The following is a 12,320-nucleotide window of genomic DNA, read 5'->3' on the forward strand; positions in this document are numbered from 1 at the left end:
CTACACGGATGTCTCATGTGCTGGTCACTATGTTGTCTCACTAAGGGGCACATTTCCACAGGGATGAGGCCCAGACCCCCACTCTGTGGGCACAGTCTCTGCCTACTGTCTCTGCACTGGAAGTATAGGTGAGAGTCCTCAAGCATCTCTCTGATTTGTGCCCACAGTTCCATTTTAGGTACATGTTACGCTCACATTAAAGAAGCTCCCTCCTCCATTTTACAAATCTGGTCCCAAGACCCTGACCCTGCTCTCACTGACGCCAATGGGAGTATTAGGGTATTTACTTCACATTTAGGACAGTGTTCCATATATGCTACATATTTTTTCTTTCCTGTAGAGATCTGTATCCTGAAAAATCACTTCTGCCCCCATCTGTAAAAGCTTGTCTAGTCTCATGATTCTGGTATGGCTTTTATGTTTCCACATGGCTATCACATACTTCCATACTCATGGTTTTCACAAACCTAACTCAGGTTTATGGGTTTTTTCAGCTTCCATTCAGGTGCTGAAATCTAGTGACCCACGCTACTGTTGGAGTACTTTTCCTTCCATGCATCTATGATCTTGGTTCTCTTGTATTACTGAAAGGCAGAGATAATCTCTCTTCTCTGAAGCCCAGCAACAGGCTCTTGTCATACAGAAAAGCCGATGTGCCGACAGTCAGGTGAAATGCAGTGACTGTGCTGCACTTGACTGAAGTGCAGTAATGTATTTATCTGAATGGCGGTCTCTAGTATTATTATTTATTATTACTGCTGTCCACTGAAACACAAGGCAAGTGAATGTATCCAATCACTTGCCTGAAGAGCTCAGACAGACGTGTCGGGCACTGGAGAATCACTGCGCAACGTGGAAACCAGTTTCCACAAGAACTGAACTTTGGAATCCCCCTGAACTAAAGAATAAAGCGCGTTCCACCATCACATGCCTGGACTAATTCCACTGAGAGAACCCCCACAGCAGAGCCCAGCTGTTCCGGCTGAAGAGACCCTGGATGCTCTGATTAACAAATTCCCCTTTCCTGGGGTGCCAGCTTTATTTAAAACATAACCAGGGAAGGGGAAATAAAAGAACCAGATGACACACCCAAGACCTCTCTGCCCAGGGATCAGGACTGGGGGCTCTTTCAGTCATTAAACTGCAGCAAGCAACAGCAAGAGGGAAGCCTACAGAGTCCACAAACCATTGAGAAGTCCCCCTTGTTGGCTCCCTGGGCCATCGCCCTTAGTGACAAGCCAGAAAGCCTGCAGTGTAAACTCCTAGGCCCCTTCCAAGGAGGGTCAACAGATTCTGCTTCTTGCTAAGGAACTGCCAGGTTAGAAAAGGCCACCTCCTATGCCTACTGCACACATCTCTCCAGTGTACGCTGTAGAAGTATTTCCTTTCCAGGAACCAGTTTAAGGCAGGGGGCTTCTAGAGTACGGCCTCACCGTCTTGGAGTCTCACCCTGAAGAGCCAGTGAACTCCATCACAGACTCCCATGGAAAGAGCTGGCAGATGCATGCAGCGCCTCCTACAGATCTTTAAGGGCTTGGCCAGACGGACCCTGCTACTGTGCACTAGAAGTTCCATAGACCCTTTGATCTGAATAGCAGTAGGTCAGTGCGCTCCACGGTACTTTTTGTTCACACTATAAAGACCCACATGGCCAGTCAGTGCACGGCAGGCTGAAGCGCTGTGGATTTACACCCCAGCCTGCCGTGCACTGACTCTCCCTATAGATATGCCCTAGGCGTGTGGTTCTACCTAATCCCCACCTTTTTTTTCCTCTCCCATCCCTCCACCTCTCTCTGAGTCACCCCTTGGTAGTGACGCTCACCTTTCTAACTCAGTGCACCACAAATTGTCTTCTTTCCCATTCATGAGCACTGGGAGCTGCATGCTTCTCCCCTGCCTGAGGGAGTTGGATTTAGTCGTTATGGTTTGCACTTTCCTCAGCTGAAGAACAAAACAACAAGAGTTGACGTGAACTTCTGGGCTTAGTCTTAGGGATCAGATGAATGTTCTGTGGGCTATCCTGCAAAGATCTCGTCTTGAGACCAGGGCTGATCTACGCAGGGAATGATAAAAGGAGGGAGCAGGGATTTTGCATGCCAGCATTTTTAGTATTTGCACCAATATGCATCAGATGCCAGCAACGGATTCTGCAACCACCGGTACGTCAGCTCTGAAGAGAAGTGGTTGCACTCGCAGAAGAGGGTATTTGTAAAAAAAAGTACATGGAAATAGATGGAGCTACTTTTACCTGGGCAGTGAAATCCATAGCTCCCAAGAATTAAAAATATCTAGAGAGAGATCCAGAGGGAGAGCAGCAATTTGTGGCTCCTGTAGGAACAGCGTTGGCATGTTGGGAACAAGGAAAAGTAGCAGGCCAGGGTTTGTGCCCATTAACCAGGACTGTGCCATATGGCGTTAAGTCCCCACAGTTACAGCCAAACACTCAGCTTTGGGCCTCATTTGTACATTCTCATTTTTGTGTGGACAATACCTCAACAGAAAGCCCCTATGAACAAGACAGAAGCCCAGCATCCTCTGTCTCACCAGATCCACAGAGCAGAACAGAGGGGAAGGTAAGGGAGGTGTGGGGGAGGGAGGGAGAGAGAGGTTGGAACCACAGAGAAATCCCTCATTAGGGTTGAAATGAGAGAGAATATCCACAAGTCCAGGAGAAAGCAGAGAATCCTTGAGAGTAAATCAACTAGAGCGTCCACCAGAAAGGACATCCCTTATTATAGCATGCAGTATTATGCGACGGAGCCCCAGGAGGTGCCTGCGTCCCGAGTAAGTGCTATTCGTGGCAAGCTGAGAAATACCAGACTGCCCCAAGGAAGAAAAGGGAAAGGGTTGAACAGCGAGTCTTACCTTTGCTATCCTACTGTACTCCAGGCAGTCCTGAAGCTCAACTCTATCAGTCCTGGAAGCTACCAGAGGCCTGAGAACAGGCAAAGCTCATTACATTCTACACTCTACAATTAACTCTGTTCTCTAGTCCTTCATCAAGCTTTTCTTTTGTGCAAAATTCATTGCGTCCTCTGCTGTAGCAGGGAATGCAGCATCATTTAAAGAAAAGGTGAAAATCAAATGTAATCCCAGACTGCAAGTCAAGTGGGTGAAAATAAAGCCTCACCATTATCATTTCATACACATGAACACCCTTCGTGAAAGCCCCACACAGCCCTGCTCAGCATAAGCAAGCTTTACGCAAAAGAGGCAACAGACTCCAGAAACCTCCCAAAAGAGAGAAGAACCAAGCAAGGTCATGGGGGAAGCATGACATTAATGGCTGGCCGGGGCTTCTGGTTTTGTTCTTTAATTATAGTTGTAAGAAGTGGGAAATATTTATGACATTACAAAAAAAAAAAAAAAACACACCAAGAGATCAGTGGAGTTTTTCTTGGATTCTTTCAAAGACAGTGTGACTGTTGGAGATCTACTTGTGAAGGGGAATAACCTGCACAACAAGTCTGGCAACCGATTACTAGGATTTGTGCACATTCTTTTTGTGCCATACCTAGCAACTGTATCCCTGGCTTGTATCATTTCATTTCCCACCTTAAAATGGCAGGCACAGGTGAGGAGAGAGGTCGTGAGACTCCTTTTTCCTACAATGTCAATGAGGGATGGAAACCAAACCTCCACCAGCTTGAGAAATATAAACAGAAAAATGAGTGTTCCAGTGGTAAAGCCCACTGATGCTCAAACGCTGATTCACATTTCTTGACTACTTAAGAGGCTTTAATGAACATGCCTATTTATTAGATGATGCAAGAGCATATAATCTATTTACAAATATCTCCTAATCACATCCCCAAAGTACGGAGCTCTGGGCTCAGATATCAATTCACTTTGAACCGCAGCGTTCTTTAAAGGAGGGTAACAACTGAGTGCTTCTTCCAAGAGAACAAATAAGCTGTTTCCTTCAAATATAGGACCACGCAGGAACCCAGCCGAAAGGCTGCTTTCACTGCTCCTGTCCTTTGGGACTTTAGAATCTTCCACTACACACAGCGAATCCTTGGGATGTACCAGACACAGATGTCACTTGTGTTGCCCACTCCCCCACTCTATCCCTTTCCGAAGTGCTGTGGCTTCCTTACCTGTAAAGCAGAATGGAGCTACAGCTTACAGAATTGAGCTGTTACCCCTTCCCTTCCTGCAATGTGCTGCCAGCTGTCTGAATACACAGATCCTAGGTCGTCTGTGAATCTCTCTCATACTAAGCTTTCCAGAGAGGAACAGTGCCTCTCTCCCTCTCCAGACCATACCTCCCTCTTCAACCACATTATAACGACATTGTACATGCCCTTGTTCAACTTCATTGGCTGGGGTCAGCCATATTACAAAACCAACTGCACCCCTTTACAGGCTGCTAGTGCTGTCTCCCTGCAGAGTTCACTTGTTTCAGGTAATGTACAATAGTTATGCAATTTACAGTGGCTGCCCCTATCTATCAGACACATCATGATGTGATCAGAAATGATTAAAGGGTCAGGGAATGATCCATAATAATACAATTATGGTGAGTCATTGACAGTCTCTCTCTCTCTCAACAGTCTGAAGGAAACATTTTTTTAAAAATTATAGCAGAAGTGATGAGAGAGACACGGTGAGGCAGGTAATATCTTTATCTTTTATTGAACCAACATCTGTTGAGGAGAGAGACAAGCTCGTCCAATGAAAGGTATTATGTCACCCACCTTGTTTTTCTAATACCCTGCGACCAACACAGCTACAACTACACTGCGACAATTGTAGGGTTTTATCCTGTTACAACTGTTGTGGATACCTGACCATTTTAAATTAATAGAAGCAGGTCAAGTAGCAACAACAGCTAGTACAGTCAGCCTCATTTAATCAGCTGTTGTTCATAGGCACAGGTTCTAAATTGGGACATGCGGCTGGTAACTCATTTTCTGCAATGCTCTCAATAGGTTTTCATGGGTAACATTTTCAAGAGTGCCTAAGTCCCATTTTGAAAAGCCCCTTAGGATCCCACGTCTCATTAAAAGTCAATGGGACTTGACTCCTAAGTGCCCATCGATTTGGAAAATGGGATTCAGTCACTTGAAAATTTGACCCCAAACCCACCTCCGTGGGACACCACTAAGACCTCATGCTTTAATTTCTATGCTCAGTTACAAACACGTTAAAGTGCAACTACAGTTTTCAAAATGCAGATGTAACAGAAGCCAAGCAACTGCCCTTTCACTTTCCAAATGCCTATTTCCATCAGGTGCAGCTTTAACTATTTATAACTCCTAAAAGTATTGGCAATTAAAGTGCAATCAAGCATATAAAGTTCAGAAATCCATGAGGGATTCCATTGGTTTATTTTCGTCGGTATTTACTTACTGAGTATTTTGATGTGTGAAAATTCCACCTGCCGTTGCTAGGAAGCTCTGGTTAACAAGGTCACGATTAGCATCATTTTATTTAATTGCAATGTAATTTTATTATAACTTTTTCCTGTGAATTTGGTGATGGTGAAAGGGGCTGGACAGAAGGCTCAGGGAGGGTGGAGCCTCTGTCCTGTAGCTTTCTGAGGATGAACAGACTGCAACAATGCCAGCTTTCCCCATGTTGCCCTGCAAATGGGCCTTACTACGGCCCTGGATGGACCATCTCTGGGACGGAGAGTTTAGTTTGAGCTCTACGGTCCTTCCAAACCCTTGTTCCCTTATGCTGAGGCTGTCAGCAGGGGGAAGGCCAGTCAGTGCCACTCACAGTGGTGGGTTTTGGTCCGTAGGGAACTGGAGTGTCAGTGTCCTTCTAAAAAGGCAATTGTGCATGTGGGTTTTCAAACACTGAACTGGTATCTGTAGAAGCAAGAGACTCTCCACCTGGTGGAAACAGGGTAGTGTTTTGCTTAAGAGAACTGGGTACATTTATCACAATGTCTGTTAAACGTATCAAACCCAGAGTGCTGACCGTATCCCAATCTCACAGCACTAAGCAAGGGAAACCAAGTGCCCTGTTTGGCGGCAGAGGGGAATTCAGATTACTCACTGTCCTGTCAGCTGTACTAGAGTTTGCTGGAGCAACCCATTAGGATGGAGGATAACGAGTTTGAAATTCCTAGTACAGCTCCAGCAAACTGCATGAAGGGCCTGAGCCGGTGCGCACTGCTATCCAGGGAAGGGTCCCATTGACTTCAATAGGCTTTGGATCAGGCCCAAACTACAATTTTTCCAGATTCACATAATTGCTAACGGTAAGTGCAACGCAGAAACAGAACCATTGTTACGACGAAGATAACAGAGCTCTGCAAAGGGCTGTGGGGTGGCAGGATAGTGAGTCTCTTTGGCTCCCAGGAGCTGCACGTGGTGCCGAGGAGAAAAGAACCAGGAGAGCTTCACAAACAGAAGAGTTACCTGTTCATCCCAGGCAGATTGCCCCAGAAATAGCGCGCTCTGTGTGCAGCTGATACCTTGATGGCATCGATCATAACAGGGTTGCACTGCATTCCAAGAGAGAAAAAGGGAAAAGATTAAAGAGAAGCAGCTGTGACCAGCATAAACCGCACCACCCAGCACTAACTGCAGCCACCTCCAGCAGCGTTCCAAATCAACTCACTGCACAGAGATGGCTGGCGAACTGCCCTGCTCCTCAGGTAACCAGTGAACAAGGGCTTAAAAGGCCGTCTGTCTAGGACCTTAAATTTCCAAGCGCTGCCGCGGCATCCTCCAGCTCCCTGAAGTCCTGTGTGCCAGTGGCCAGGGCTGGAGCAGCATCCTCCAGCTCCCTGAAGCCAATGCCCAGCATGGGAAGTGCATTCTCTGCTACATACAATTTTAAAAACTCAGTAGATCCTCTCAGAGGGAGCCAGCATAAATGTCTGTCTGTTCTGCGTGCGTACAGGGCCCAGCGCATTGGGGTCCTGATCCAGAATCAGGAATCCTAGGCGCCAATGCAATACAAATGAATAACAATGACACATGTTGATCAAATTCCAGTGTCTCACTGTTCATTACTTTGGGTCAGGGACAGAATTATCCTCCTAGGCAGAGACTCTTACAAGACGCAATAGACGGGCTGCAAATGATGCCACAGAAGTTGCAGCCTTCTCTGTAGCACCGTCTTTGTTGTTGTGAGAGTTAATGCTTTGCACTTCCCTAAAACCTTCCAACTGGAAATATCAAAGCACTTTACACTAATCAACGGAAGCTCACAATCCTCCTGCCAGGCTGCTAAGAACTATTAATCCCATTTTAGAGATGAGAAAACTGAGGCACAGAGAGGGGAAGCCATTTGCCCAAGATCACAGAGGAAATCTGAAGCAGAGCCAGAAATAAAACCTATATCCTCCAATTTCCAGCTCTGTGCATCATCCTCTAGAACATCCTTCCTCCCCAATTGTTTTGTTTGAGCTTTTTAACCTCAGGTCCCTATACAACCACCGCCCATACATATTCTTACAACCCAGCTTCATCCCAGGATGCAAGAGCCTGCCCGTTCTAGGCCCTTGTCTGCAGAGCAGGAACGCAGGAAATGGTCTGCAGTGACTCCTACCTCCAAAAATCGAGAAATGTCCCTTTTATCATTGACTCTCATGGCCACGACATTCTCAAACATCCAGAAGAAGGGTCGCTCTTCCCCTGCCTTGGGACGTGCGTAATTGAGGAGATGATAGAACTCGAAGAACAGCCTCCCAGTTCCCTCTGCAATAGGGAACGTATAAGATTGTGAGGGCTTACCCCAGCCCAGAAAGAAGAGAGAGACTCCCGTCTCCCGGAAGAGCGATGGCACAGGCAGGAACAACAAGAGCCTCCCTCACACAGCGCTGCAAATGCGTCTCCACCCTGACCTAGTAGCGGGACCCCTTCCGGAGGTAAGACAAGCTCAGTCTCCAGGGTCCATTCAGTCCTGGACCTCCCTGCAGCAGGTGCCAACTGGGAAACATATTAACACCATTTACGGTGGCAGTTTTGGACTCCTGTCCACCAGGAACTGGAATGAGACACCAAGTCATTTCCCAGAAACCACCAAACAGTCACCAGAGCAGATGGTAGAATCTTGGAGGCAGCACCAACCCCGGCCGGATATGAACCAGTGGGCTAGAGGTGAAATGTTCCATTCCCCATTACCCACCACCTCCCTCCAGAAACAAACAGTCTTACCATACAGACCCTTTCTGGCAGGATTCACAATAGAGAGATCGTTACAGGGACTTCCACCAATCACCAAGTCAAAAGGACCCCATTCCTCAATCTAGGACAGACAATCAGATTCAGTGCCAGTGAACACCAGGTAACAGCCCTCTCCCATTAAAGTATGTGCCACTGGGGGCACGACAACAATTGTATCACAGGTCTGCACACTCAGCTCACACTTCTCCTTTTCAGTAGTAAATAAAACAAAGTAAATCCCCCTGGGCGTGGCAAGTCTGTTTGCCAGCCCTTCCGTAGAACACATTTCTCTTGGTTATGCTCACGTTTCTCTTGGTTATGTTCCTGACATCATGCACATATGTGATGTTCCCTTCATGCCGGACAGTTCCCACAGCAATGGAATCTTCACAAATCTCAGAGGCAATGTATTTCTCCACTTTAATGCCTAGGTCCTTCAGAACCAGGTAACCTGTTGGGGAAAAGACACCCAGCTTGAGTTCTCATCAGCCCCCATCCTCCTCCATCGGCCCATAACACACACTCTGTGCCACCCTGGTGCTTCATGAGCAAGTGCAAATGAAGGATCTTCTCTATGTCAGTAAGGGTGGCAGAATCTGGTCCTCTGAGCTCCCCCGCCACCCTTGAAGATCAGCTCCATAGAGAGATACCTTCAACGAACACATTGGACTTCTCCCAGGAGCACCCATTCATTCTCTCCAGGGTGAGGGAGGTGTGTGCAGAACTGGATCTTCAGTAGTCAAGCCACCTGCCCTGAGACATTTCCCCACTGGGGGCTCCATCTTACAGGGAAGCCCTCAGAGCTCCCTCGCCTCTCCCTGAACAGAGTGGGCAAGGAGGCTGCTCAGCACCTCAGCAAATCAGGCCCTTGCTTTATAAAGCCCAACTGTTCCAGCTTTCAACATTTATGTCTTGTCAAGCTCACTATATAGAATCCATTCCCCACCCACATCCAGTCCAGGACTTCGGTAGAACTTATATAGCGTGTAACTGCCGAATTCATCCTAGGTTTGGCAGAGGACACAATGTGTGCGAGGACACACTGCCCTGGGTGCACTTAGTGAGCATGACATGGTCTTATGGCCAAATTGGGTGCATTTCAACAAGCTGATGGTTCTTCACCTTGAAGCTCAATTATAGGGTCAAATCCTGCCCTGGTGTAAAAACAAATACAACTCGACTGACGTCAGTGGAATTGCGTCTTACATACAGCAGAACGCAATTTGCCCCAGATGTGTTGAAAGAAAGACGGACAACCTCCCCCACCCAAACAGTCCAGTGATTAGGGACTCAGCTGGGATGCAGGAAACCAAAGTTCAAGTCCCTGCTCGGTCTGATTCAGAGAAGGGATTTGCACCTCATCTCCCTGGCCCAAGGCGGGTGCTTTACCTGCCAGGCTCTTGGCTGTTCGGGGGTGGGTCAGTCTCTCTCACTCCAAGGCAAAATTAAGACGACATTTCAAAACCTCTGATTTTTTTTTGCAAACTGGAATTCTCGTTTCCCAGCCAGCTCTACCTGGGACACAATGTTGGCATCAACCTCTGGCTTGATTTGCTCTCACATTCTCCATATCAGTTAAAAAGCAAGCTGGGTCTGTGCTCAGGCTCCACTGGTGAATGGAAGGGACAACAGCAATTGTGTCTCACGTGCCTGCCCTCTCCTACCACAACTTCCCTCCGTCGAGCAGAAAGAGCAGCTACTCAGATTCTGGACTCTTCGTCCTCCGCATTTAGTTTTAAGGTTTTGTGGGTAAAGCACTGGACTCAGAATCCTGGCTCTGCCTCAGGCTCATTCTGCGTGAACTTGGCCAAGTCACTTCTTCACTCTGTGCCTCAGTTTGCCTATCTGCTTAATGGGCATGATGACAATGACCTAGCACCCTGGGGTGCCATGAGGCTGAGTTCATTCACGTTTGTGAGGGGCTTGGAGCTCCCCGGATGGCAGGCGCGAGAGCAGTGTGAATCAGCAAGATTTAATACTGTTAGTCATTCATAAATAATCAGCAAAATTTAATACTGTTAGTCATTCATAAATAAGCTCTCTTGGCTCCTCACCCGTTGCTATGCCATCAAATAGGGACAGCACTCTAATTGGCCTCCTCTCTGTTGCAGGGACTGCCGGGTAGATTTTAGGCGCATCCTGCAATTAAACAGAGAGAGAAATGAAGTAGGCAGCACCTTCAGCCCGGCTCATGCTCCTATTGCAGCAGGACTCCCCTGCTCTGGGTAACATCTCAGTGCCCCACGAGGCAGGCCCAAGCCCTGTCATTACGTGGCTCTCAGCTGGCATCTCTTCAGGAGAGCTTCTGCTGGGGGTGAAAGGATCTGTAAGCCCAGAACCCTTGGGAGACGTGTGAGCAGGAAAACACAAGTCAGGAACACAAAGGGCACCACGACTGGGTCAAATGCTAACAGAAAAGTGAGGATTTTGAGGAGTGGTTTTAAGAATCCAGCAGATTCCCATAATCCCAGATAAGAGTCAGCAGGACCCCTCAGGAAGATGCTAACCTCCCTTTTATAGGCAGCACAAAGGATTCAAGCACTCAGAGACCACAGTGACGCATGCCATACAAGAACCAGAGAGATCAAACATTCCCTGTTGCCTCAATTCCTCCTCCCTCTTCAGCTGTCCTTCGGCCATTCTGCTGCTCTCCCCGGGGCACATCCTCGGCTCAGGAAAGCTGTGATGGCGCCACTGAAGTGCACTGGCTAACTAAAAGCAGCTGAGGATTTGCCCCTCCACCTTCACGTCCATATGTGTAGCTAACATTTCCTCTCTGCTGCTTGCCCTCCTGCTGTATGGCCTGAGGCTGCCCCAGTCCAGACGACTCTGGGTTCTGTGCAAATCCCCACTCCCATGTCCTACACAGCATCATGTCCTTTCCCATCGCTAGTGTCCTTCAGTATCTCTTGCCCATCCCCACATGAGATCTGTTGCACTCCTGCCCCAGGTCGATTTCCTTACATATTCCTGTCCTTTGTCGCTGGTGAAGAAGTCTTGCAGCCGTACGTTCCAGTCCGGCCGGCGCTGTAACACCCCATAGCACTTCTGTGGTTGACACATGTAACAGCTCCAGGGCTCTTGCTCTTTTGCCTTTGCTGAGGTACCTTGCCCTACCAGGACCTCCAAGCATTCGACACAAAAGCACCTGCACAAACCAGGAGAACACGGTAACTCCGAGTTCCAAAGGCTCCTCCGCTGAGCCACCTTCCACCTCCAAGATTATGCTCGTAAATCTCCCCAGGACAGGACATTATCATGGAGCCCAATTCTCTCATCTCTCCCACCTTTCAGGGAGACAGTAGGTCCCCAGGACTTCTGTGGCATCCCTGTGGAATGCATGTATCTCTAGGTGTTTAGAGCTGATGATGCCAGCTATGTGTTCAGCCAGGGTATTCACGCCCCTGCATCCGGGGCAAGGCACATGCTATTCTCTTTAAGGGCTACGTTCACAGACCCGCTCAGGTATGAGGCAGGCCGGTCTGCTGAGCACAGCACACCACAATCAGGCCCAGGGAATAGTGCTTTCACCTGGGAATTGCTGTCCACAAGCCAGGTCTGATCAGCGGAACTCACTGAGACAACAGTGCGTAAAGAGAAAGGCTGTACACTTTTGGGTTACAATCTGGGGAAGGCGAGTCAGGAGCCACTGGGAAAGTATTACAGAGACTTAAAATAGTGTCTTCTGAACTATGTCTGAAGTGGCTTCTCCCTTTCTCTGGCTGGAGTTTTCAAAGCAGCCAGCCAGCCAGGCCCTATTGAATTTCAACTCCCTCCAGTCTCCTCTGAAAATCTCAGCCCCCATTACTGCACTGATCAGCCTGTCCTAGTCCACACCTATGGGATGCATAAAGGTTGGAGGCCAACATTTTCAGATCAGACTGCTTATCCCATGGCTCCTCAACCTAGGTACTGAAACCCAACTGCCCAGATTTTCTAGCAGTGCTGAGCCCCCTCCCCCCGCAGCGTCTGCCCCAGGAATTCAGTGTTCCCTCTAATTTTTCCCACACGTGCGGAATGAATTTTGTTATTCACACCAAGACAGAGGTGATGTGTGACACGTCACCTCCACCTTGGTGCACATAACAAAATTCATGTGGCAGGGGTGGGGCCAAGAGATTCGGCATCTGGGAGGGGGCTCAGGGCTGTGGCAAAGGGCTCGGGTGCAGGAGGGTGAGGGCTCTGGCTGGG

The 12,320-nt window shown here is 48.2% G+C and overlaps 1 protein-coding gene across 2 annotated transcripts in view; it reads right to left on the bottom strand.

Moving 5' to 3' along the window:
* The window catches only part of DNMT3B (DNA methyltransferase 3 beta), a 46,788-nt gene that overhangs the window by 4,541 nt on the left and 29,927 nt on the right, over window positions 1-12,320 (bottom strand). For both annotated transcript variants that reach the window (XM_077832026.1, XM_077832028.1), the window contains 8 exons: window positions 11,094-11,277; window positions 10,184-10,268; window positions 8,435-8,580; window positions 8,121-8,211; window positions 7,513-7,661; window positions 6,375-6,460; window positions 2,866-2,935; window positions 1,823-1,941 (listed from right to left, as the gene is read on the bottom strand). In XM_077832026.1, coding sequence (XP_077688152.1) covers window positions 1,823-1,941; window positions 2,866-2,935; window positions 6,375-6,460; window positions 7,513-7,661; window positions 8,121-8,211; window positions 8,435-8,580; window positions 10,184-10,268; window positions 11,094-11,277 — 930 coding nt within the window. The remainder of the gene's footprint in view (window positions 1-1,822; window positions 1,942-2,865; window positions 2,936-6,374; window positions 6,461-7,512; window positions 7,662-8,120; window positions 8,212-8,434; window positions 8,581-10,183; window positions 10,269-11,093; window positions 11,278-12,320) is intronic.

Source organism: Eretmochelys imbricata, chromosome 13 (genome assembly GCF_965152235.1).
Source record: "Eretmochelys imbricata isolate rEreImb1 chromosome 13, rEreImb1.hap1, whole genome shotgun sequence".
NCBI lineage: Eukaryota > Metazoa > Chordata > Testudines > Cheloniidae > Eretmochelys > Eretmochelys imbricata.